Raw genomic sequence first — 21,523 nt, 5'->3', positions numbered from 1 at the left:
CAGCTCTGGAAAGGAGGCTGCCCACCTATCCATACCCCTTCTCCAGAGGGAGCAGGCCATAAAGCAGGGAGGCAGTGAGCTTAATTGAATTCATGTTTAATAATTACAGGCACCGTGCCCCCCCTTCCCCCTGCCCAGGCAGCAGCAGGGGTGGTGCAGGGGCTGGGGCATATGCCCCCAGCAGCGAGGACGGCAGTCCCATGAGTGATTTTCAGAAAATAAAAAAGGACCCCAGGGGCAGGCGGTGGTGCCCCCCCACCAAGACACACCAAATTTCAAGACTTTATATATAATATATCTCTGTGCCCCAGGGGGAGGAGAGGGACACCTGGCAGCATCCTGGAGGGGGGGCCCCAGGCAGCCCCAAGCCATCCTGCCTCTTCAGCCATTTTATTAGCTCAGACACATCGCACTACAGGCGCCCATTGCCACCGCCGCTGCTGCCGCCCCCTCCTGCAGTCTGGGCGGCTGGCCGGGCCATCCGAGTGTCCATGGGGCTCCAAGTCCCCGGCCCCACCCGCCCTCAGTTGTGGTCAGACTCCTCCTCCTCCGCCTCACGAAGCCACTTGAAGAAGGCTGTGACAGATTTAAGGGCCACGCCCTTGCCCTGTTGCTCAGCAGGGTCCTTGCTACTCTCCCAGCTGTAGAAGGCATCCTCTTTCACCACATCCTCGTCATACAGCGTGTCAAAGAACATCCGAAGCAGGTCTGCAAGCAGGCAGGATGAGAGCAGTTAAAAGGAGTGCTGCCCACAGCCACCCCACTCCACTCCGAGGCTCCACGGTTAAAACAAGGGGCCTGCCCTGCCATCCTGAGAATTGTCTGACCATCCCAGAGTGACTAGGTGGGTCTGTAACAAGATGTTATTCTCATGTTCTAAGAGAGGGTGCACGGTAATGAGTCACAGCAAAACCTTACAAACCCACCCAAGCTTCACCTCAGCAGCTTCACTCATGATAGAGTTAATGAGGAAAAACTATACACAGAATTGGTACTCCTCAATTTAGGAATGACATTAAGTCCCAGATGTATCACTCACCAAAGTCAAGGCTTTATAACCTGCAACATTCACTGGCCCCCATTATAGATGCTGGTAAACTCAGATCCCAATTTCCTCTTATATTACCACACATACCCTGAACATACAAATCCTCTCTGGCCTTGAGACTTTTACATGTGTTGCATCCTTTGCCAGGAACATCCTCTCTTGTCACCTTCCTACTGAATTTCTTTAGGCTCATCTCCAGCACCCCTTGCTCTCTGACCCTCTTTCTCCACACATCCTGGCTATTAGTTAAGCCTTCCCAAGCACTTGTCCTATAAGCACTGAACAACAATCCCATAACCCCACACTGCACTGCCAAACTTTCCAAAAGCAGAGGGAGCCCAAGCAGCAAACACATTTTCTTCTGAATACAAAAAGCCTCGGATTTGGAATCTAGGCCTAGATGAAACGCTTACAGCCATCTATGAGAAGCTGCAAGCCAGGATGTTCCTCAGGGTACACACACCCTCAAATCCACAACACCGCTCCCCAGACCCATCCTACAGCAGCAGAGCATTTATTCCAAACTTGTGTTCCAAATTCCATGCACACCCACCCTGAGGACCTACACAATTATCCACCCTGCCCTTTATTTCTGAGCCCAAATTTCTCCCATCTAAACACAAAAGGCCTCCTTTACAACCACTATCTCTTACAATCAAACAAGAGATTTGTCTTTAGACGAGATTAACTAATCTCAAAGACTCTGTCTACACTTGCTATTTTCCTTTCTTCCTGTCTCAGTCAGGTATTAGTCATTTTCAATCCAGACTGCCCCTCTTCTACCAAATACTGTTTATGCCAGAATGGCCTCCATGTTTTTACACCCCAAAGGCCCTAAATGTTCAGGTCTGCTCCTATGAAACTCTCAAGTAGCACCTAATATTACAGACCACTTCCCTCTACTAAAATTACTTTGTTCATAGGGCCCTGTCCTCCTCTGATCCCTACCTGGGGGTCCTCCACTTCCTCAACATTCTATCCCAGGCTCTCACCACTCTCCCTCAGGCAATCCCATATCCTCTGGTGACCGACCACCAACCCTGACCTCTTCCTTTCCAAATGAATTCCCATACCCAGCTGTCTACCTGACATCTCTGATCACCCCCACCCATGGACTGCAAACTCATTATCCAACGTTCCTAATCCCCCAGGCGAATGGTACCACACCATCCCCTCACCTGCTAAAAAGAGCATTCTGGAAGTCCTGTAACTTCCCCGCTCTTATGACCTCTCCTGCCACGTCAGTGTTATATTTTATTTTTTTTTTTAATTTATTTTTTTTTTTTAAAGATTTTATTTATTCATTTTACAGACAGATCACAAGTAGGCAGAGAGGCAGGCAGAGAGAGAGAGGAGGAAGCAGGCTCCCTGCTGAGCAGAGAGCCCGACGCGGGGCTCGATCCCAGGACCCTGGGACCATGACCCGAGCCGAAGGCAGAGGCTTTAACCCACTGAGCCACCCAGGCGCCCCCGTCAGTGTTATATTTTAACTGTAACCACACAACTCCCAGCTCCACTGTTACCAACAAGTTTGAGCCACCAAAACACAACCTGCTCCTAATTCACTGCTCTTGCCATGTTCACATTCACCCTATTCCAAACCACTCTTCCTACTTACTAATGGCCAGGATGATCTAAAAACTTAAAATCCCACAAACCTTTTTCCCAGCCTTTGGCTGAAGGCAAAATTTGTCCCATGGCTTAGCCCTGCAGGACCTGGCCCACATCCATCTCTCCAGCCTCATCTCAACTCACACACAACTACTGCTATGTCAAGTCCTTTCTGCCTCATGGCCTTCCTTTACACACAATTCCTTCATTTCAAGTCTCCCCCTCCCATTTGTCATTGGGCTGGTTTGTCAGTTCCCACTCATTATCCCTTACACTAGGTGTCCCCGGAGAGCTCCCTACAGGACCCATCTTTCGACACTCATCACCACTGCTAAGACTCCATGCCTACACAAGAACTGAGCTTGACTTAATTACTGCCTAAGTCCCAGTACCTTGGCACCTCCCTATTTGCCGAATGCACACTCTCAGGCATGTTAACCTAAATCTCAGTCTCCCAATATGGAAAAGGGGATGATAGTTGTGAGAATTAAATGAGGCAAGGAAAGAAAAGCCTCTCCGCCCCTCGCCAGGCCTCAAGAGTACTTGGTCCTTAGAAATCATGATCACTTCTCACCTCCATGCTCCTGGCATCTAACAGCTGGCTAAGCAAAAAATGGCAGTCAATTAGCCTTCAAAGCTGAGTCTTAACACCTTCCATTTGTAGGCAAGGAAACAAACCCGTGCAGGGGAAAGAAATCAACCACCAGGGCATTTTGCTCTCCAGGGACCACCCCCCTTTCTTGGGTTGAGGCCCTTTCCATGACTCCCCCTACTCTCTGGCAGCGCCCCCATCCCCACGCCCTGCAGCCTGGCTCTTACTGGCGGGCTGTTCTAGGGTCACTACAAGGGCCTGGAGGGCGTAGAGCGCCTGCAGCTCCTTTTGCTCATCACACAGGTATTTCTGGAGCAGTTTCGCTCGTGCTTTCAGCACCGCGACATCCACTCGGAGCGGCGTCTCAACTACAGGGAAGAAGACAAAAGTTTAAGTGGACTAATGCACCCTCAGCCTGGTCCACAATTAGGAGGTAAACACAAAAACCTCCCTCCCACCATTTGTCTGCTGGGCCCACCCTTGCCCCACCATCTCCCTGGCTCTTCTTACAGATAATTGCAGAATAGCAGACAGTTGTCATGAGGGCTCGAACTAGCGTGTTGGATGCTACCTGCTGCTCACTCAGGTTGGCCTGTGCAGAAGAGAAACAAATGGCCCATAAATTCTCTACCCACACACCAAGAACTCCTCTCCTTTATTCCTCCCTCCAGTTTCTCCCAGGAGAAACCTACCTCTATCCAGTCAAACACCCGCTGGTTACTGCTGCCCTCCTTTAGCAGCTTCTCCAGCTGCCTGCTCAGTTCCTCGGAAGAGAGCATCCTTTGGCCCGGAGCTTCTGACTCCTCCCCCAAGGTATACTCCACCTTCTACAAGAAGACCCACAGTCAGGAGGTAAGTGCACCATGTGAGTGTGCTGAGGGAAAAGGAAGAAGAATAGCCAGTCCCAAATGCTAGAATTAGCTGAACTCCAGGCACAAACCTGTTCAGCGACGAATGCACTGAGATCCTGGCCTTCGGGTAGAAATTCCTTCCAACTGAGTCCAGCCTCTCGCCACAGCGTCCCCACCTTTTTGGGACCCTGGAAAAATGCAAGACCAATTCAACAACCTTCTCTCCCTCAAACACCTAGCTCCACAAATGTCACCCAACAAATATTTACTGAAAGACCAACAGGTGCCCACTAGGTACTCAGGATGTTACAGAGGTACCAAACAGGCACAGTCTCTCCATGCCTACAGGTGAGTACTGGACACAGACATCAGCCAAATAATATGTCCACCCAAAGACATAAATCATCTACCCCAGTGCTAAGAACCCGGGGATGGAGGGTAGCCTAAGAACCTCTACAGAAGAGGTCAGTCAGCTTTCATAGAATTACCTTTACTGACAAAGGTATAAACAACCAAATCCAAATACCTCATTTCAGCTTTCCGCACTCCTCTATGCTTCTTTTTCTAAAACAGCTTAGTTTTTCATTATTCCAAGCAAACAAATGCTCACAGGAGAGGACAACTTCTAACAAATATGCCTTTTTGGTTACCAGGTCCAGAAAATTTGAGAAGCAGATATATCCCCCACAATCCCCATATAAACAGTCTGAGCCCATTTTGAGAGGGGACAAAAGATTCTGAACGTATTACTGTTTATAACAAAACATATTCAGAATGATGACATCAACCCTTATTAAGACAACCATAGGGGCGCCTGGGTGGCTCAGCGGGTTAAGCCGCTGCCTTCGGCTCAGGTCATGATCTCAGGGTCCTGGGATCGAGCCCCGCATCGGGCTCTCTGCTCAGTGGGGAGCCTGCTTCTTCTCTCTCTCTGCCTGCCTCTCTGCCTACTTGTGATCTCTCTCTGTCAAATGAATAAATAAAATCTTTGGGAAAAAAAAAAAAAAGACAACCATAGTTCACAAATTTTAAAGATGCTAATCCTAATGCCACTGAATGGTTTCACAGTTGATACATCTAAACAAACCACCTTAAGTGTTTTAACAGTGTAGCAATAACGTGTCCTACAACATGCTGCACCAAGATTCAACGCAATACACATAGTTTAATATGCCTCTCTTGTTTGAAAACACAAACTACCCAAACACAGGTTTCTACCTAAAAGGATAAATAAGACGCTGAAAGAACAATTCCCTTCCATTCAAGTCTCATCTGTCCAGGCCCCAGGGGCAGCTAAACTCTTCAAAGAGCTCTTCCCAGCTCTGGCAACCACAAAGTGCTCTACCCACTTGCCTTTCCCATCTCTCCTTCTCTCCATGACATTTGCTTGTCACCACCAACTTTCACAAAGCAGTTCTAGCACCCTTCTGGGAAAGCTTTCCATCATGAACATCACCAAAGAGACACTCCTTTGCAACCTCACAGTACTCAAGACACTCCATTCTATTTCACACTGTTTTTATTAAGCTGCTTCTTACTTTTCTCTTCCAGCTCGTTTCCTAACTGTGTTTTATTCACTGTGGTATTCCCATTGTCTAGTATGTGGTTAGTAAATGTTTAAAAAAAAAAAAAAAATGCTAGTTGAATGAGTGACTCAATCAATCAGGGATTTAGGGTCTTAGATTGCCAGTCTCCTCTAGTCTTGCCCAGAACTCATGACAGGAACTGGTCTGAGAGTGCCAGCCTCAACGTTTCCTCTCCCCGGTACCCAACACAGCACTACCATCACCATTAATCCCGTCCCACCAAAGGACCATAAGGCATCAGGGTCACAGCAACTGGCCAAAACCGTGTGGCGGGAAGAGAAGTTTCAACACGTCCCCCAAAGGCTCTCACTTACCATGCTTTTACACAGAAGCCCCAGGATCTCCAGCAACAGGGAAGCAGCTTTGCCCAGGGGTCTCAGAGGTTTTGTAATCTCCCTAAACAGAAAGAAAAATACAGTGAGTGTGGATAGCCTCCAAAGCCCTCTCAGTACACTATCCCATCCCTCCCTAAACCCAGGCATTGAACCTGCCATATATGCCTCCTTCCCCAACTTTCTTGTCTTTACCTCCCCTGAATCCCACTAAAGAGGGCTTACCTGAAGAGCTCCCCCATAGGTATCCCACCTTCCTGCAGAATGGGCGTTACGAGTTCTGCTAGGTAGAGCCATACGTGGGGGATGTCAATTTCCATGTCTTCAGCCAATTCTAAGATTTCATACAGCCTGCAAATGGAATTCAAAGTCAGGGCATTCTAGGGGTGCCCGGGCGGCTCAGTCAATTGAGCGTCCGACTCCCTAATTTTGGCTCAGGTCATATCTTGGGGTTCGAGCGGAGCCCTGTGGCAGGCTCTACACTCAGAGGGGACTCTGCCTGAGGATTCTCTCCCTCTCCCTTTGCCCCTCCTCCCACCTTCCCCCCCTCTTTCTCAAATAAAAATAGATCTTTAAAAAAAAAAAGGTCAGGGCCTTCTAGCAAAGGCAAGCTGGGGCCCAACTCTCCTTCTGGGCAACATGGCATTGTTAAAGGATCAACTGTGGGGCCCCTTGAGAACACTTCCTAAACATGGGGCAATTATCTCAAGCTATAGCACACTCTGTCCTTGCACAGTACACCCTACCCCTGCCGGAAGTAACGCTGACCAGGCTGGCTGAGGAACCACTCTTATCCAAGGCTGCATGGGTCCTACAGAGGCGGGAAGTCTGTGGGTATGTCAAAGTAGAAGGCCCTCAGAAGGCATACCCTTGGTAGTACTGAGCAGTGGAGAGGTGCCCGGCAAAGAGCAGCTGGTGCAGCAGCCGCCCCATATGCTCCCGAGCGATGGTGCTGCGCTCCAGTGTTGACTCAATGCCATGCCGCACAAAGATGAAGAGCAGGGAGGGCGAGGCCAGCTCCTGTACACACTGCACTGCCTCCTGCGGGGGTGCGGGCAGGAGGGAGAGGGCAGTCACCGTCTGCTCTGGGCCCCATGCTCCATGCCTGCCAGCATATGTCCCACCCACTCTGTCACTCAGACCCCACCCAATGCCCACCTTCATGTCATTGAGATGGAGGTATTCCTCAATGATGGCCTTGGATTTCTTCTCCAGCTCCTCCTCGGAAAGCGCAGCCTTTGGGGGGCTCACCGGGGGCAGGGTGGCTTCTCGCTTCACTGCAGGGGGAAGAACAGATTGGAGACCCCTTAGTTCTTCTTTTTAAGACTTTATTTATTCGAGAGAGAAAAAGTGAGAAACAGAGCACAGAAAGAGAGGAGTAGAGGCAGAAGGAGAGAGAGAAGCAGACTCCCTACTGAGCAGGGAGCCTGTCATGGGCTAGATCCCTGAAGCCTGGGATCATGACCTAAGCCCAAGGCAAGACAGAACCGAATGAGCCACCCAGGTGCCCCATGGAGACTCTTTAGTTCTAATTTTCCTAGCAAGAAAGGCCTGGAGCTCTGAAGATTGGAGACTGGCTAGTCCAAAACCCACACCTTTCCCTTCCTCTCCCAGCCCCTTACCGGCATCGCGCCCGCGGTCCCGATCCTCTGTCAGGCTAGCTGCCTTGCGCAGTCCCTCAGGCTGGGAGGGCCGCTCTCTACTCCGCTCCTCCACTTCCTTGCTAAAGCTCCGCTTGGTGGCAGGTGTCCGAGAGCGATCGAGCCGGTCCCCACGGTCACCTCCCCGTTCACTCCGCTCTAGGCGGTCTCCCCGGTCCCCAGCTTTCTCACCTCTTTCCCGACTCAAGCTACTCCTGGAGAAAAAACAGGCATGTCACCTCTCACCTGTACTGCCTAGGCTAAGCCCCCTCTCATATAGCTACCATCGGGCCTAGTTCCTAGCATCAGGAATGTGCCCGAATTTAGCTAGGGGTGCTGAGCATTACAGGTATGAGAATTCCTATGGCAACCACCGAAGACCAATGACAGTACTCCCCGTGTGATAAAAAGATACCCAGGAAACCTCACCTCTGTACCACACGTCTGCTATCTGTGCTTTCTGTAGGTACTGCTTGTTGAAGGGCTGAGAAGCGGTTCAAGGTACTAGTAGCTGGACGAGCAGCTTCTGATGCTGGGGAGGCAGAAAGCCCAGGTCAAACTCTCTTCCTACTTTCTTCCACTCTATCTCCTACTCGCACTTTAGGACATTTGGTCCTACTCCCAACACGAACAGTTCTTTGAGTCCCTAGTCCCAAGCACAGACCTCCTGTAATTACCTAACCACACTGTACCAAAAGCCTCCCCTACAACCAGGCCTCTGCCCTCAAGAAAGAGGATTAACAGTCACCCAACTCTCTACAGTGGCCTCCATACCTGCATCAGAGGGCTTGGCTCCTGAGCCCCCACTGCTGCCCTTGCCCCAGCTCAATCGTCCTCCAGGTGCAAAGAGCTGGTTGTTAGAATCAATGGAGCCGGGCTGAGGAGGGAAACGGAATGGAGAAGTCATGAATCTGATCTGGCCAAAGCCTACTGCTACACAGTAGCAAACAGCCTAGACCAAGAGCCTGGCAAACTTTTCCTGTAAAAGGCCAAATAGTAAATACCTTAGGCTCTGCAGGCCATACAGTTTCTATTTCTACTATTCCACTCAGCCACTATAGCACAAAGGTGGTCACAGACAATACTTAAGGAGAATGATTATGGTTGTGTTCTAATAAAACCAAGGACACTGAAATTGACATTCTGCATAACTTCATAATACATATCATCTACTTTATTCTTTTCAACTGTTAAAAAACCATAAAGGCCACCTGTTAGCTGTGGAATATAGAGAAGCAAGAAATGGGCCAGATTTGCACTCTGGGAGTTTGCTGACCACTGGCTCAGACAAATGTGAATACACCCCCTTGAGTTGGCAGTCATGTCTCTAGCAAGCTAACAGTCCAAGAGGAAAAATTCAGTGGCCACCTTTTCAACTTCAGAGTGAGGGCACCAAGATCCAAACCTAGGCTCAGTGCCTGTTTGATCCCTCTTTACCCTCCCACAGCCACCATCACCCTCTCCAATACACCCCCCTACCTTCGTGATCTTGGTGAGTCGTGAGGTGTCAATAGGGCGGCTGCCCTTGCTGATGGGGACTGTGTTCCAGCCACCATCATCCACAAGTGGGAGGCCACGGCCTGGGACAAAGAGAAGAGCATATTGCAATAATGAGTACCTCCTAGCACCCTATCACCTGGGGCCGCCCCCAGCCCCCCTTCCTCAGATCCTCAGTTCCATCATGTGGTCTCAGTGGCCCAGACACGTGGCACTAACAAGAAGTCATCAGTGGAAAGCATAACCCCTCACTCTGCCCCCTCCTTAATCTGAGCCTCAAACTCACTAATGGGTGGGCCTGGAGGGCCGCCCCGACGCTTGTCGCTGCCCTTGGCCATCAGCTGTTGCACTTTTACATGTTCCCAGTGCTCCTCCATCTCAGCCTCCTTGTGAATCTGGTCAATGGTCTTGGGACCCTGGTCCCCACGGCGTGGCACCCAGTTGCTCTGCGGGGACAGAAGACCAGTCACAAGGTCACCGTATCAGAGGGCCAGCTGAAGCAATGTTGGGAACCAGGGCATCGTGTACAGGCAGCAGACCGGCAGTGGGAAGGAGAGGACACACACCCGTCGCAGATCCAGCACGTCTTGCAGCATAAAGCGGATTCGGGATGAAGTCTTCTTTTCCTTAATGATTTTTTCCATCTGGTTGAAATACTGATCCATTCGGGGCTAGGAAGAGGCCAAGGGATCAGATCAGGAACCAGTAATACCTCCCCCACAGCCACAGGCCCGGCCCCTCCTCAGACCCTCAGCTCCATCACTGGGGTTTGGCGGCCCACACAGCAGCCCAGCAAGGAGCTGGTGAGCCAACAGCAGACCCCAAGCACTTCAGCCTGTCCCACTCCACATCCCAGGACCCCTACCTTGGCTTTTTCAAAGTCCAGATCTTTGCCAATGGTAGTGAGCAGACGACAAAGGCATTCAAGGGACTCTTCGTCATGGTTCTTAAGTAACTTGACCACACAGTCATGCATTATCGCCTCTGTTAACATCTTCAGCTTAAACAACTCGCCAATAAACTTAATATTCCCTAGCGAGCGCCGCCGGGCTACGTCTCGAGCCTCTTCCAACTCTTCCTTCAGGCGTCCCCGTTCCTCTGCCTGCCAGTTATAGGACAGAAATCCATGAGAGAGGTACCCAGACACTGGACTAAAACCCTTCTCTCCTCCACTATCTGGATTCCCAACCCTAGCAGCAAGCATTTCCTGCCTTAAGGCAGAAAAGCCCCCAAAATACCATCACCCCCAGCCCCCTTTTACCCCCCACCACACCATGTAGCAGAGCAGCAAGAGGCGGGCAGAGCACTTGGTGCATTCCTCACCGTGGCAGCTTCATCCATCTCTTTTTGCTTCTTCTCAAAAACTTCATCATCATCTTTGTCTTTTTCAAACTCTTTCTGACATCGATTCAGCAATAGTTTTCGGAAGTTCACAGTCACTGTTGGCTTTTCTGTAGTGGGCACTTTCAGCTGTACGTCAGAGAGAACATCCCATGTAGATGGGTCCCGAGTGGGCAGACCCTCCCAGAGTCTTTAGCTACCTAACGCAGAAGACCCTTGGCCCCCACTCTGCCACCTCCTGGCTGCCATCAACAGCACAAGCTGGAAGAGAACCAAGAAGCTGAACTCAAGAAGTCTTAGGAAGAGAAGGAGGAGACTAGACCACAAGGGTTAGTAACAGTGGAAACTAACCGCCATGAGGCAGCGGCACATGTTGGCATAGGCCACAGAGAAGTTGGGCTCTGAAATGGCCTTCTCGAAGATAAGGTCAATGACCCCTTTGAGGCGTTCCTCAGTGTCAATGGCCAGCTGTGTCACCTGCTTCATCAGCTGCTGGAACATCTGGGGTGTCAGCTTATTCAGGATGGAGCGCACCCTGCGGAACAGGTCCTGGGAGAGGGAACAGAAAAGACACAGAATCCAGTGAGGTTGTCAGAAGAGGTCGGTGGGAGAGTGGGAGAGATGGGAGAGGGTGGTAGGGGACTCAAGTAGCCACTAGTGATAAAAATGACAGAAACAAAGAGGGCAGAGCTGGCTCAGAGAGCAGAGCTGAAGAGAAGAAACAGCAAAAGCAGCACTGGCCAATACCTGGGTTTTGCTGCCATCAGCATCCTCTTCCCCTCGATCCTTATCAGCGGCTGTCCGCTTGCTGCTGGGTTTCCAGGCTTTCTCTGCTTTGTTCAACTTTATATCTTCAGTCATTAACACTGTGGCAATGATCTTGCGGGGTTCCTTTCGGGGGCCCTGCTGAGAGCGCCGGGGTCCCAGACCAGCCTGCTAAGCAAGGGGTAAGGACGAGTGAAGACACAGAACAAGTCAGCAGAACCCATTACACTGCTATCACACATTACAAGGGCAGATGCCCCCTCCCCTCAGCAGGACAAGGGAGCCATCCCCCACCCCCGCTTGACCATCTGTCCCTCTAGCCAATCCCACTCACCGGCCCTCGGGGCAGCTCCCCACCTGGCCCACCCCTCGGGGGCCCACGGTTGCTGAGGGCTGGTCGGCCAAGGTTGGCAAAGGAAGGAGTGAAGTCTGGACCACAATTTATGCCTTGGAGTCTAGTAGGGTCCAGTGGCCGCAGTGGTGTTTTATTGGCCTGCAAAGGGGACAGGGAAGGCATGAGAAAGAGGCTATGGCTCCTGACTATTCTTTGAGGACCTCAGGCCCCTCCCCCAGCCAGCCAGCCCGCCATCCAGAACAGACCTTCCCCCTCAAGCCTACCAACCTTATCCAACACCACATCGCTGATATGGGGCAATCCCTCCGGCTTCTGCATGCTGGCAAAGATGAACTGAAAGCCAAGGAGGAACTCACGGTCGTAGCGCTTTTTCTCTTCAAGGTTTAGAGGCTTCCACTGATCTACGAGGAAGACAAGATGAACCAATCATAACTTTGTCTCTCAGGGCCCTGGCAACAACGCCCAACCCTTCTGAACCTTTCTTTCAGAATACTGGACTTTTTTTTTTTAAGGTTTATTTACTTATTTGAGAAAGCACGCGCACATGCACACGTGCAAGTGAGTAGAGAGAAGGAGAGAAAAAGCATGAGTGGGGGGAGGGGCAGTGGGAGAGGAAGAAGCAGGCTCCCCACTGAGCAGGGAGCCCATATAGGGCTCAATCTCAAACCCTGGGATCATGACCTGAGCCCAAGATAGATGCTTAACCCACTGAGCCACCCAGGCGCCCCAGCATACCTGACTTATACTCATACTTCTGTTCCCCAGGCTGGATGTTCTCTGCATTGTGAATTTTGTCTTCCTTTGAGTCCCAGGTCTCGTCTGCTTCCTCGGGCCTCGGGGGTGCACTATTGCCCTCAGGCTCCAGACCAGATCTGGTGCCCACAGGAGGCTGATTCTCCACTTCTGGTACTCCTGGGCTCACCTGTAAACATAGGATATTCCATTTTGGTTGCAGTATGACTAGTGTTCATACCCAAACTCTGTCCTCTCTCCTCCCTTACTTTCTGGCTCCCTTACCTCCTTGAAGGCATCCAGAATGTCACCTACAGCCTCCTTCTTATTGAGCTCCTTAATTTTCCGTCTCCTCTTTGGCACAGACACTGCCACTGTTTGGGGGGGTGGGTAACAAAATAAGAATAACTTATGGAGTACCCCTAATCCCTAGGGAAATTAAAAAAGAAAAAAGCAACTACTCTACAATATTTCCTCTTTCCATCACACCCACTTCAGACTTAAAATTCCTTCATCTTGGAATTTTATCTCTTAGGTTCCATCAAGGGCTTCTATGACCCAGACACAGTGGCACAAATGAGAGGTCATCAATATAGAGAAAAAAACCCCACGTTTTCCAGCCCGACCCACCTCCACCATCCAGCCACACCTTACCTTGGGTGGTGGCTGCTGCCTCCAAATTCTGCGACAGGTGGGCTGCAACAGGGGTGCTCTCTGGGGGAAGAAGTTCCTCTCCTCCCTTCTGACCCTCAGCGTCTCCTGCTTCTCCTTCTTCCTCCTCTTCCTCCTCTTCTTCCATTTCCTCCTCCTGAGCTGGGGAAGTAGCTGGAGGAGCCATAGCCAGATTGGCAGAGAGGACGGTGAGGGAAGCCACTGATGCGGGAACCTCCTTGGCCTGCTCCTCCGGCTCACTGACTGGGCTTAAGTCCACAGCTGGTGGCGAGGGGGCTCCGTTGAGCAGTTCCTCAGGTTGGGCAGTTGGAGCAATGAGCACAGGGGATTCAGAGGGACAAGCTTGGGGAGGGAGAGGAGCAAGCTCTGGGCTCGACTCCACCTCTGGTTCCAGATCCTCAGATGGGACCATGCCATTTGGTTCAGGAAGAATTTCCTCTTTGTGAGATGCAGAGGGGGTGGAAACCTGGAGAGGACTGGAAGAGAACTCAGACTCTGGAATCGGTTTGCTAAGTGTCACTTCTACTTCCAGTATGGGTTCAGCGAGGGGAGTGGGTTCTGGAGAGAGGCAATATGGCTCCCCAGGTTCACGGGGCAGAGGGGTGGATTCTTCTACAGACATCTGGATCATCCCTGTTGTCACAGTGTCCCCAGGAACAGAGAGGACTGCGAGATTAGGCTCAGACCCCGGTTCCAAGATTGGGGGTGGTGATGGGGTCGGACAAGGTGATGAAGGCTGGGATTCTGAAGGGCTGTGTTCTGGGCCAGGCAGGCCCGGCCGGCTCCCAATGATTGTTCCCTGGGACCGATCATCTACGCCACAGGAAAGAAGACGAGTCATTAAAGGCAGGCCTTCACTGCTGTTGTTCCTCCTCCTCCCAGCCAAGACATTCCCAGCCTGACACCCACCCCTGCAATCTTATCCCACCTTAGCCTTTTCCCTTCTCACCCAACATCTGGTCCACTCGCAAAATCCCAATACCCATTCTTCTCTGGCACCCAGGTCAAGTTACTCCACCTCCTCAGCATGTGAAATTGTCACCCTCCTTGTCCCCATAAAAGCTCTGCCCTACCTGCTCACTTACCTGGCCGGACAACAACAGCAACCTGGGGTGTCTCCCCATTAGCTTGAGGCTCCAGACCGCCTCCCGTCTGCAGGACACAAAGGGTTACCAAATTTGCCCTGAAGAGGCCCACAACCCTTCTCTACTAGAGCCATTGCTACTTTAACTCTGCCTAAAAATCCAGGAAAACAGGGAAAGAAATCCCTTAGTTGAAAGAAAAGATCAAAGGACTTGGCAACCCAGGTCAGAACAGCCATCCTAGCCAGGGCCTCACGCAAAGATCAGACAATACCTGGGGAGGGGTGGGTGTGGAGGCAGTGCGGGCCCCAGACATTATCTCCTCCGTGATATCCTTCCCTCCTTGGTTTGGATCTCGAATTCGGATCTGGGGAAAGAAAGCTCCGGGATGAGTGGGAAACAGGAGGAGCCCACCTCTCCACCCTGCCCCACTCCTAAGACTCCAGGCCAACCCCCCACCCTCCACTGGGAAGCAGGTGGGTGGGTGCCAGAAACCCCATGACTTCTACTGTCAACCCATCCAGCTCATCTTGTACTCCCTACTCTGGCCCCCCATCCCTAAGAGACCCTTGACCTCACAGAGCACCCCCGTACATCACAATGCCCCTCCCTCCATCAGCCCTGCCCCACCAGCAGTCCCCAAGTCACTGGCTGCACACCATGGGGCCCAGGACCCCCATCTAGCACCCATACAGCTCACTTGTGGCTAGTCTGCCTGATCTCTGGGGGCAGGGCCCAGATCCAGTGGGTGGAGCCAGGGTGACTCAGCGGCTTCCCCAGCCCTGGCACCCTATTCTGGGCACCACGCCCAGGGCTTGAGGATTGAGCAGAGGCGGAGGCCTCAAGAGCTTCCAGGACTGGGAGGTGGGGGGTGGGGCCACAGAAAACAAACGATTTCCAAGACAAGCGACCAGAAACGTAAAACCAAACATAGATCTTATAGACCCCCAGAACCTGGGTCTCTCAGGAACTCCCGCAGGAGCCACCTCAGTCCTCCCATGAGCCACTTCTACACTGAAGTCTTAGTCCTTACAAAGAACCTAAGCACTTCACAGATCTCCATTCTCTAACCACTCCCAGCTGAAGATCTCCTTCCTCAACTTTCTGCTCCCTGACCCACAATGTGCCTGACCTTGATTCTCCCTCTACCAGATGTCCCAGAGCCCCTTGCTGCTACTTACGGTCTTCCGCTCCCTCTTGGGAGCAATCTGAGGTGGCTGGTTCATCAAAACTGGGGCGGGGGCCACACCAGTGGGAAACTGCTGCACACCCTGGGCTGGGTAGTAGGCGCCAGCTTCGGGGAGGGGGAGAGACACAGAAAGGAAGAATGGCGGCAGCGTCAGGGCCCAGCCATATACAAACGCCTGCTTGAACGCCTCCCATCCCCAGAACCTCTCATCACCCACAGCCGGCCCCTTGCCCTGCCCCACCCACCTCCCCAAGGGAATTAGGTATCTATCAAAGCTGGGGAACCAGTCTGAACTGCGTTTATAAGAATTCCTGACACTGACATACACACACCTCGTAGACAGGCACTCCTTCCCCACCACATACCAGCTGCCACTACCAGGACTTCTATTTCACTTCTACCCTATAAGGTATTACGTATGCCCCCAACCCCCAGCAACATACACGCATGTATTCTGAGGGAGCAGCAACTACTTAACCTGAAACAGAATCAGGTCTTTGGCTGGGATTGAGAAAGACAGATTTGCCAACCCTGTTCCACTCAACCTGAGTCCAGTTCCAGTCTCCAGCCCTTTACTAAGGGACAAGGAAACAAAGAGTAACATTATGAACCAGGCCCAGGATGTGGAAAAATTAATTCCTTAAAGCAATGGTCTCCAAAATGGGATGTGTTCTTTAATCTCATCCATAATCTCCACTTGTTTTTAACAAGCAACATTAAGTGTGTTGTTTAAATGATGCGTGTGTATAAACAAACAAAAACATACATGTATTAGAGGTACATACTCAAAATTTTTCCTGATAGATGATCAAAAAATTTTGGAAACCACTGCCATAAAGAACAGACTAATCCTTCCCTAGAACATAAATGAAAAACAGCTACAAAACCTTCCAAATCCACGTTACATGGGCTCCCACCAACCATGGAACAAGTGTCACAGGGAATGCTTACTAAGAGGCCCTCAAACTTGTGCCTTGGACACAGGGAGGACTCCCAACTCTCGCCAATAGGATAAAATGCTCCCTGCCCCCCCCAACCCACCCAACACCAGTTTCACATTAGGCACGGATCCCTACTACCTACTAACCCTATCGTTTTTAGACCGAGGAATGAGCCTAGGAAGGGTCTAGGAATTCGTGGGTGAGTTTAGATGCTCCCTGGGACTCACTCCCACGGGACTCCCTCCTCTGCTTACCGTAAGTCCCAAACTCTGTAGGGCTCGCACCCGGATAGAAGCTTGGGGCTCCTGGCTGTACAGGATACTGTTGTGTCGGGACAACATATGTGGAACGCCCCTGGTGGGTAAGAGGGAGGAGGAGGGGAGAGGAGTTGAGGGAGCTATGAGTACCGTATCAGACTACAAAGAGAATGCAAGGCATGACAGGACAAGACACTGTGGGCAATGACCAGAAGGAAGTCCCACCACTGCAGAAGAAACGGGACTGGAGGGTCAGGGTAAGGGAGAGGAGGGTTGGGGTTTAAGGTTCGAGGCTTCCAGCCCCCAAGCCACCAACCTCACCTGTCCAGGGATGTAGTAGGCCCCTTGGGAGGCTGAGTAGGAGATCTGGGAAGGGATCATCATTACTTGGGATCCAGCAGGGTAGACATGGGCAGCTGGGCCAGGGCGGGCGGGGGCTGCACTCTGCACTCGGGTGGCTGCACTGCTTGGGGGCTGGGCCCGGCTGGGGTAGAAGTGCTGTCAAGAGGGAGGAAAGCAGTTGGTGTTGGGAAGGGAGGAAATGGGACACCAAAATGGCCACTCCACAATGTCTCTCATCTGGGGAGAAGTACTGGGGGCTCTGGAGCACAAGGGCCAATCCCAACTCACTTGACCAACTGCTGGTTAAGTGGCCCCTGGTACTCACATGTAACCTCCACATTCAGGTACGCACTTTGCACTCCATGAATATTTACTCCCTCACTGCCGTGCATTCTCATGTCACCTCTACCAGGCTACCCCTCTGCAAAGGCTCCCTAATACCCAGATGCATCATGCCTAAGTAAAGCCCTTTTGGGCAACATACTCCCCAGCATGCATTGCTCCACCCTAAGGTACAGAGGAGCTAACCACTAACATGCAACAGTCTCCCAGTTCCCAGATATGCACTCTGCCAAGATCTAGCCTCTAACATGCATCACTTGGCGTCTGACTGAGGACCTTAACAGCAGACGTGTCCCCACCCTGAAGACCAGGTCCCTGTGTCTAGCCTTGACTAGGGTGGAGGTTAAGGGTAAGACCACGAGAGGGTCCAGGATTAGCAAAGGGGTATTACCTGCAGAGACCTGAATCCTCCCTGAGAGCACATGGGGACAGGAAAGAAGAAAATTATCCCCAAGGTGATGAGGGAGAAAAAATGAAGAAGCAGGACAAGAATGCTCCCACTTAGTGAGGAAGAATTTAGGGAACAGAGAAAGGCAAGAACCAGCTGGAGTAATTATCTCGCCATAGTGCAAAGAGAAAGAAGGGAAGGGGAATGGAGCATACACAACCCCCTAGGAAAAGGAGGAAAGAGGAAAACAGGAGTTGGCAGCAGGACCCAAAGCACTGCTCCCAATTCTCAAGGCACCAGGACCCCTAATAATGCCACCCCCCACCGATTCCATACTCCCCAAGGGGCTGCCCACTGTAAGTAATCAACAGCACAAAGTGCAGAGCTGCATGAAAGAACACAAAGCTAACTGTCAGGAAAATGGGGCAGGTACAGGGCCTCCAGAGTTTCCATCCTAGGCCCAAAACTGGCCTAAACTTTCCATGGCTCCCACCCAGGCCCCCTACTCCCCTCCCCACAGCCCCTCACCTGGCGGGGCTGAGAAGGCGTGTTCATTTGTGTCGCTTGTGGCGTACTGAACACCACCGGTGCTGTCTGCCCCGGGGGAAACGCTGGCTGAAGGGGGGAGACCAGAGTTCAGCAAGAGGGGAAACCCGGGTGGGGCAGAAACCTAAGCTGGTAAAGTAAGGGGAGCAGACCTGTGGCAGGAGCATCAGCAGTCCACATGCCCCCTCTTCCCCATGACAGCCCCTGAGAACAGCCCAGGGGCCCTGTCTCAATTTGGCAGCAGGAAGCCGCACTTTGCCCTGACACAGATGGGGGTGGGAAAATCCAGAGGTTGGAACCTGTTCCTGACCAGCTGCCGATCGCCCCCACCCCCATCCCAGTCTCTACTAATTCCTCCCTAATTACCTGTGGGAGTCCAGGGGATGGGGCAGGTGGGGGGCCTGTGGGCTGTGGAGCTTTGTTCATTTCATTTGGTGCCACATCAGGGTCCCCCCAGCACCTGTTAGGAAAGAGTGGAGCTCGGAAAGGGGAAGGGACCCAAGCTTAAGGCAAATGGGAGTGGGGGAGGGGATGAAGGAAGGGCTGGGTCCCACACAGAGTCCCAGAGGCGTGAAAGGGGTGAAGGAGCAGAAAAGATCCATCTTATGTCCCCACCAACACGTTGTCAAACCCGCATCACCTCCAACCACCCCCCTGGTCTGCTGAAACAGCCCCCTCACTCACCCCCTCGGTTAAGAATAAGTCCACGGTGCGGCCTACAGGTTCTGGGCATCCGAGGGCCTGGGGTTGGGAGGTGAGGGGTATCAACCTGGCTCCGCGGGGCCCAAGACCAACCAGACCGGAAATTCCAGGTCTCGCTGGCACCAGGCTCCCGGATCACAAACGGAGCTAGCAGCTTCGGCCGTGGTGTCCCCACCCCCCACCTGGGGACACCCGGTTCGGGGGCCAGGCCCAGGGGCACACAAGGCACGCCTGCTGCGGGTAGCCACGGGGGCACCCTCACGGGGCCAGACGCGAGGCCTGCCGCCGCCCAGAAGTGGAGGCCAGGAAGGGCGGGAGTCGGGCCGTAAAAGGCCAGGCGGGCGGCGGCCGAAGAGGAGCCGGTTCCTAGCAAGTGAGGGTCGGCCCGGAGGGCGGGCGGGGCCGGGGGCTCCTCCCTGCCCGCCGCTGCCGCCTCCCTCCCCTGCGCCCTCCCTGCGCAGCGCCGGCCAGTGCCAAAGAACAACGTGTCACTTCCCGGCGGCCGGGCCGCAAAGGGGGGAGGGGGCGGTGGGCCGGGAGCCGCGGTGCCTGCGCCCGTGGGGCCCCCTCGGGTCAGGCCGAGGTGGCACTTCGCGGCCGGAGAACCCGGCACCCTACCAGCCCACGGGGACCGCATATTCCGGCCCCGCGCTCCCCCACCCCCACCCAGCAGTCAGGCCGGGCCAGGCCGGGCACACGTGGGCCAGGGATCGGGCCCTGGCGGGTCGGGGCCCGGACTTGGGCCGCGGGGCCACGGCGCCGGGGCGGCTGCGCAGGGCGGCCGGTCCCGGCCCGGATGGCGGCGGATGCGGGGGGAGGGGGTGGGGGGGCCGGGTCGGGCCCGGACATGGCGGCTTTACCTTCAGTCTCCTTCAGTCCGCGCGGCCGAGCCCCACGCAGCCGCACAGACGTAGTCCACAACCATTTCCGGCTCCCCGCACAGATCCCGCTCGGCGGCCACCGCTTCTCCGCAGGCGCAGCCGGCGCCCCCACGTGACCGGCGCAGAGGGCGGAGTTGCGCTCGGCGCCGGGGAGTACAGACGATTTGCCCCGCCTCGTCATGTGACAGTCATTTCCCGCCCCCTTGTCCCCTCCCGAACTTTGGAACTTCCAGACCGACCCCCCTCTGCGTCTCTGTTCCGCTGTTCTTTTAGTTCATTCATTCTTTGAACAGGCATTTATTGAGTGCATACTAAGTACTAGGCCAGTGGTGGCCGTGGCGGGGAGGGGCAGGGCGGGACGGGACGGGGCGGGGTGGGGAGCTTGTTGAGAATACCGAAATTAAAGACTCTGTCCTGCCAAAATAAATCATGATACAAATACGTAAAGAAATACAAATTATGCAGCCTTTGAAAATAAAGTGAAGTACCTATTAAACTGAATGCTAGGCTAAAAGGACTGAAACAGGGACGCCTGGGTGGCTCAGTTGGTTGGACGACTGCCTTCGGCTCAGGTCATGATCCCGGAGTCCCGCGATCGAGTCCCGCATGGAGTCCCGCATGGGGCTCCCAGCTCCACGGGGAGTCTGCTTCTCCCTCTGACCTTCTCCTCGCTCATGCTCTCTCTCACTGTCTCTCTCTCAAATAAATAAATAAAATCTTTAAAAAAAAAAAAATAATAAAAGGACTGAAACATTCTAAGGAATTCGTACGAGGAAATTTGCCTTACAAAGATCAGCCACTAACCTGGGAGGGACAAAAGTCAATCATGGAAAGTTCAGAATAATGATGGAAGAAGTAATCCCAAAATTCCTGCCGTGCAGCCAAAAGACTTTTGGCACCAGGAGGAATCGTCCTAGAGCCACAGCCAAATTCACATACTCGAATAGCCTAGGTTTTAATCCAAACTCTGCTACTTCCCGGGCCATGTACTTGCTACCTATCTTCTTAGTAACTGTTGTAAAATGGGAAGATTTGAAACCAAGCAGTTTGGCACAGTCTGAGCTTTTAACCACCGTGCTCTCACAATGATAAATTCCACACTATTGGATTAAAGATTAAGATTAAAGGGGTTAATTCCTGTGAAAAGGGCTTGAAACAGTGCCTGCGTACTTGGCAAAGACACTCTTGTGCACTGTGGGTGTGGGTGTGTTCATGTGCACACATCTAATCTCAAAAGAAAACATTTTCTCCATACCAGCGAAAACGTGGTTACTTAATATATATGACCGATGTGATCTCAATCTTCACAATTTCCTATAAAATAAACTGCATTCTTCCCATTGTGTATGTGAGGAACTGAAGCTCCAAAGGAGAGCAAAATAGATTCATGGAGGAGGAACCATAGTAAGAATGAAAATGCAGATCTAGGGCACCTGAGTGGCTCAGTCGTTAAGTGTCTGCCTTTGGCTCAGGTGATGATCCCAGAGTTTCTGGGATCGAGACCCACATAGGCTCCAGACCCACATTGGGCTCCCTGCTCAGAGGGAAGCCTGCTTCTCCCTCTTCCACTCCCCCTGTTTGTGTTCCCTCTCTCGCTGTGTCTCTCTCTGTCAGATAAATAAATTTAAAAAACAAAAAACAAAACAAAAAGAAAATACAGATCTAGTGTTCTCTGACTCTTCATTTTGGTTCTGTGACTTTGTCATGTATGACTCCTTTCTCTACTCTTCTAATTTCTTTCTCCTAAGCAAACTAATATATAAAAATCAACTACTATATATATATATATATATATATATATATATATATATATATATATATATAATTACTT

The 21,523-nt window shown here is 52.2% G+C and overlaps 1 protein-coding gene and 2 non-coding genes across 7 annotated transcripts; all 3 read right to left on the bottom strand.

The window, feature by feature from the left end:
- Positions 1 to 80: 80 nt before the first annotated feature.
- EIF4G1 (eukaryotic translation initiation factor 4 gamma 1) lies at positions 81 to 19,822 on the bottom strand. 5 transcript variants are annotated; one of them, XM_047731903.1, is made up of 33 exons: positions 19,672 to 19,822; positions 18,794 to 18,850; positions 18,476 to 18,569; positions 18,092 to 18,178; positions 16,813 to 16,989; positions 16,489 to 16,588; positions 15,286 to 15,398; positions 14,379 to 14,471; positions 14,108 to 14,174; positions 13,005 to 13,835; positions 12,636 to 12,724; positions 12,354 to 12,540; positions 11,886 to 12,019; positions 11,598 to 11,756; positions 11,246 to 11,434; positions 10,850 to 11,047; positions 10,481 to 10,627; positions 10,023 to 10,259; positions 9,724 to 9,828; positions 9,444 to 9,603; positions 9,140 to 9,240; positions 8,435 to 8,537; positions 8,090 to 8,192; positions 7,643 to 7,875; positions 7,179 to 7,297; positions 6,889 to 7,061; positions 6,246 to 6,371; positions 6,003 to 6,084; positions 4,192 to 4,290; positions 3,944 to 4,078; positions 3,762 to 3,843; positions 3,479 to 3,619; positions 81 to 708 (listed from the first exon to the last, which is right to left on the bottom strand). In XM_047731903.1, exons 3-33 carry the CDS (start codon positions 18,533 to 18,535, stop codon positions 524 to 526), a joined length of 4,815 nt encoding a protein of 1,604 aa, XP_047587859.1. In that variant the 5' UTR covers positions 18,536 to 18,569; positions 18,794 to 18,850; positions 19,672 to 19,822; the 3' UTR covers positions 81 to 523. The 5 variants fall into 5 exon arrangements, with proteins under 5 accessions (XP_047587859.1, XP_047587861.1, XP_047587862.1 ...); XM_047731905.1 differs by having other exon boundaries at positions 11,246 to 11,431; XM_047731906.1 differs by lacking the exon at positions 18,092 to 18,178.
- Positions 9,319 to 9,394, bottom strand: LOC125090172 (small nucleolar RNA SNORD66). The gene has a single exon (XR_007124228.1). It is a non-coding gene; the product is annotated as a small nucleolar RNA SNORD66 (small nucleolar RNA).
- On the bottom strand, positions 12,875 to 12,946 carry LOC125090177 (small nucleolar RNA SNORD66). The gene has a single exon (XR_007124229.1). It is a non-coding gene; the product is annotated as a small nucleolar RNA SNORD66 (small nucleolar RNA).
- Positions 19,823 to 21,523: the final 1,701 nt, after the last annotated feature.

The sequence above is a fragment of the Lutra lutra genome, chromosome 1 (genome assembly GCF_902655055.1).
Source record: "Lutra lutra chromosome 1, mLutLut1.2, whole genome shotgun sequence".
In the NCBI taxonomy this organism is placed as follows: Eukaryota; Metazoa; Chordata; class Mammalia; order Carnivora; family Mustelidae; genus Lutra; species Lutra lutra.
Note: the sequence above shows the minus strand (reverse complement) of the source record. Positions and strands in the feature narration are given on the sequence as shown.

Bases quoted from the DNA above. Each gene is read 5' to 3' on its own strand.
- EIF4G1 (XM_047731903.1), bottom strand. From the start codon at position 18,535: ATGAACAAAGCTCCACAGCCCACAGGCCCCCCACCTGCCCCATCCCCT. The intron at 16,990-18,091 runs GTGAGGGGCTGT...CCCTCTTGACAG, and splicing joins CGCCTTCTCAGCCCCGCCAG to CACTTCTACCCCAGCCGGGC. The intron at 4,291-6,002 runs GTAAGTGAGAGC...GCATTTTTCCAG, and splicing joins GGCTTCTGTGTAAAAGCATG to GGTCCCAAAAAGGTGGGGAC.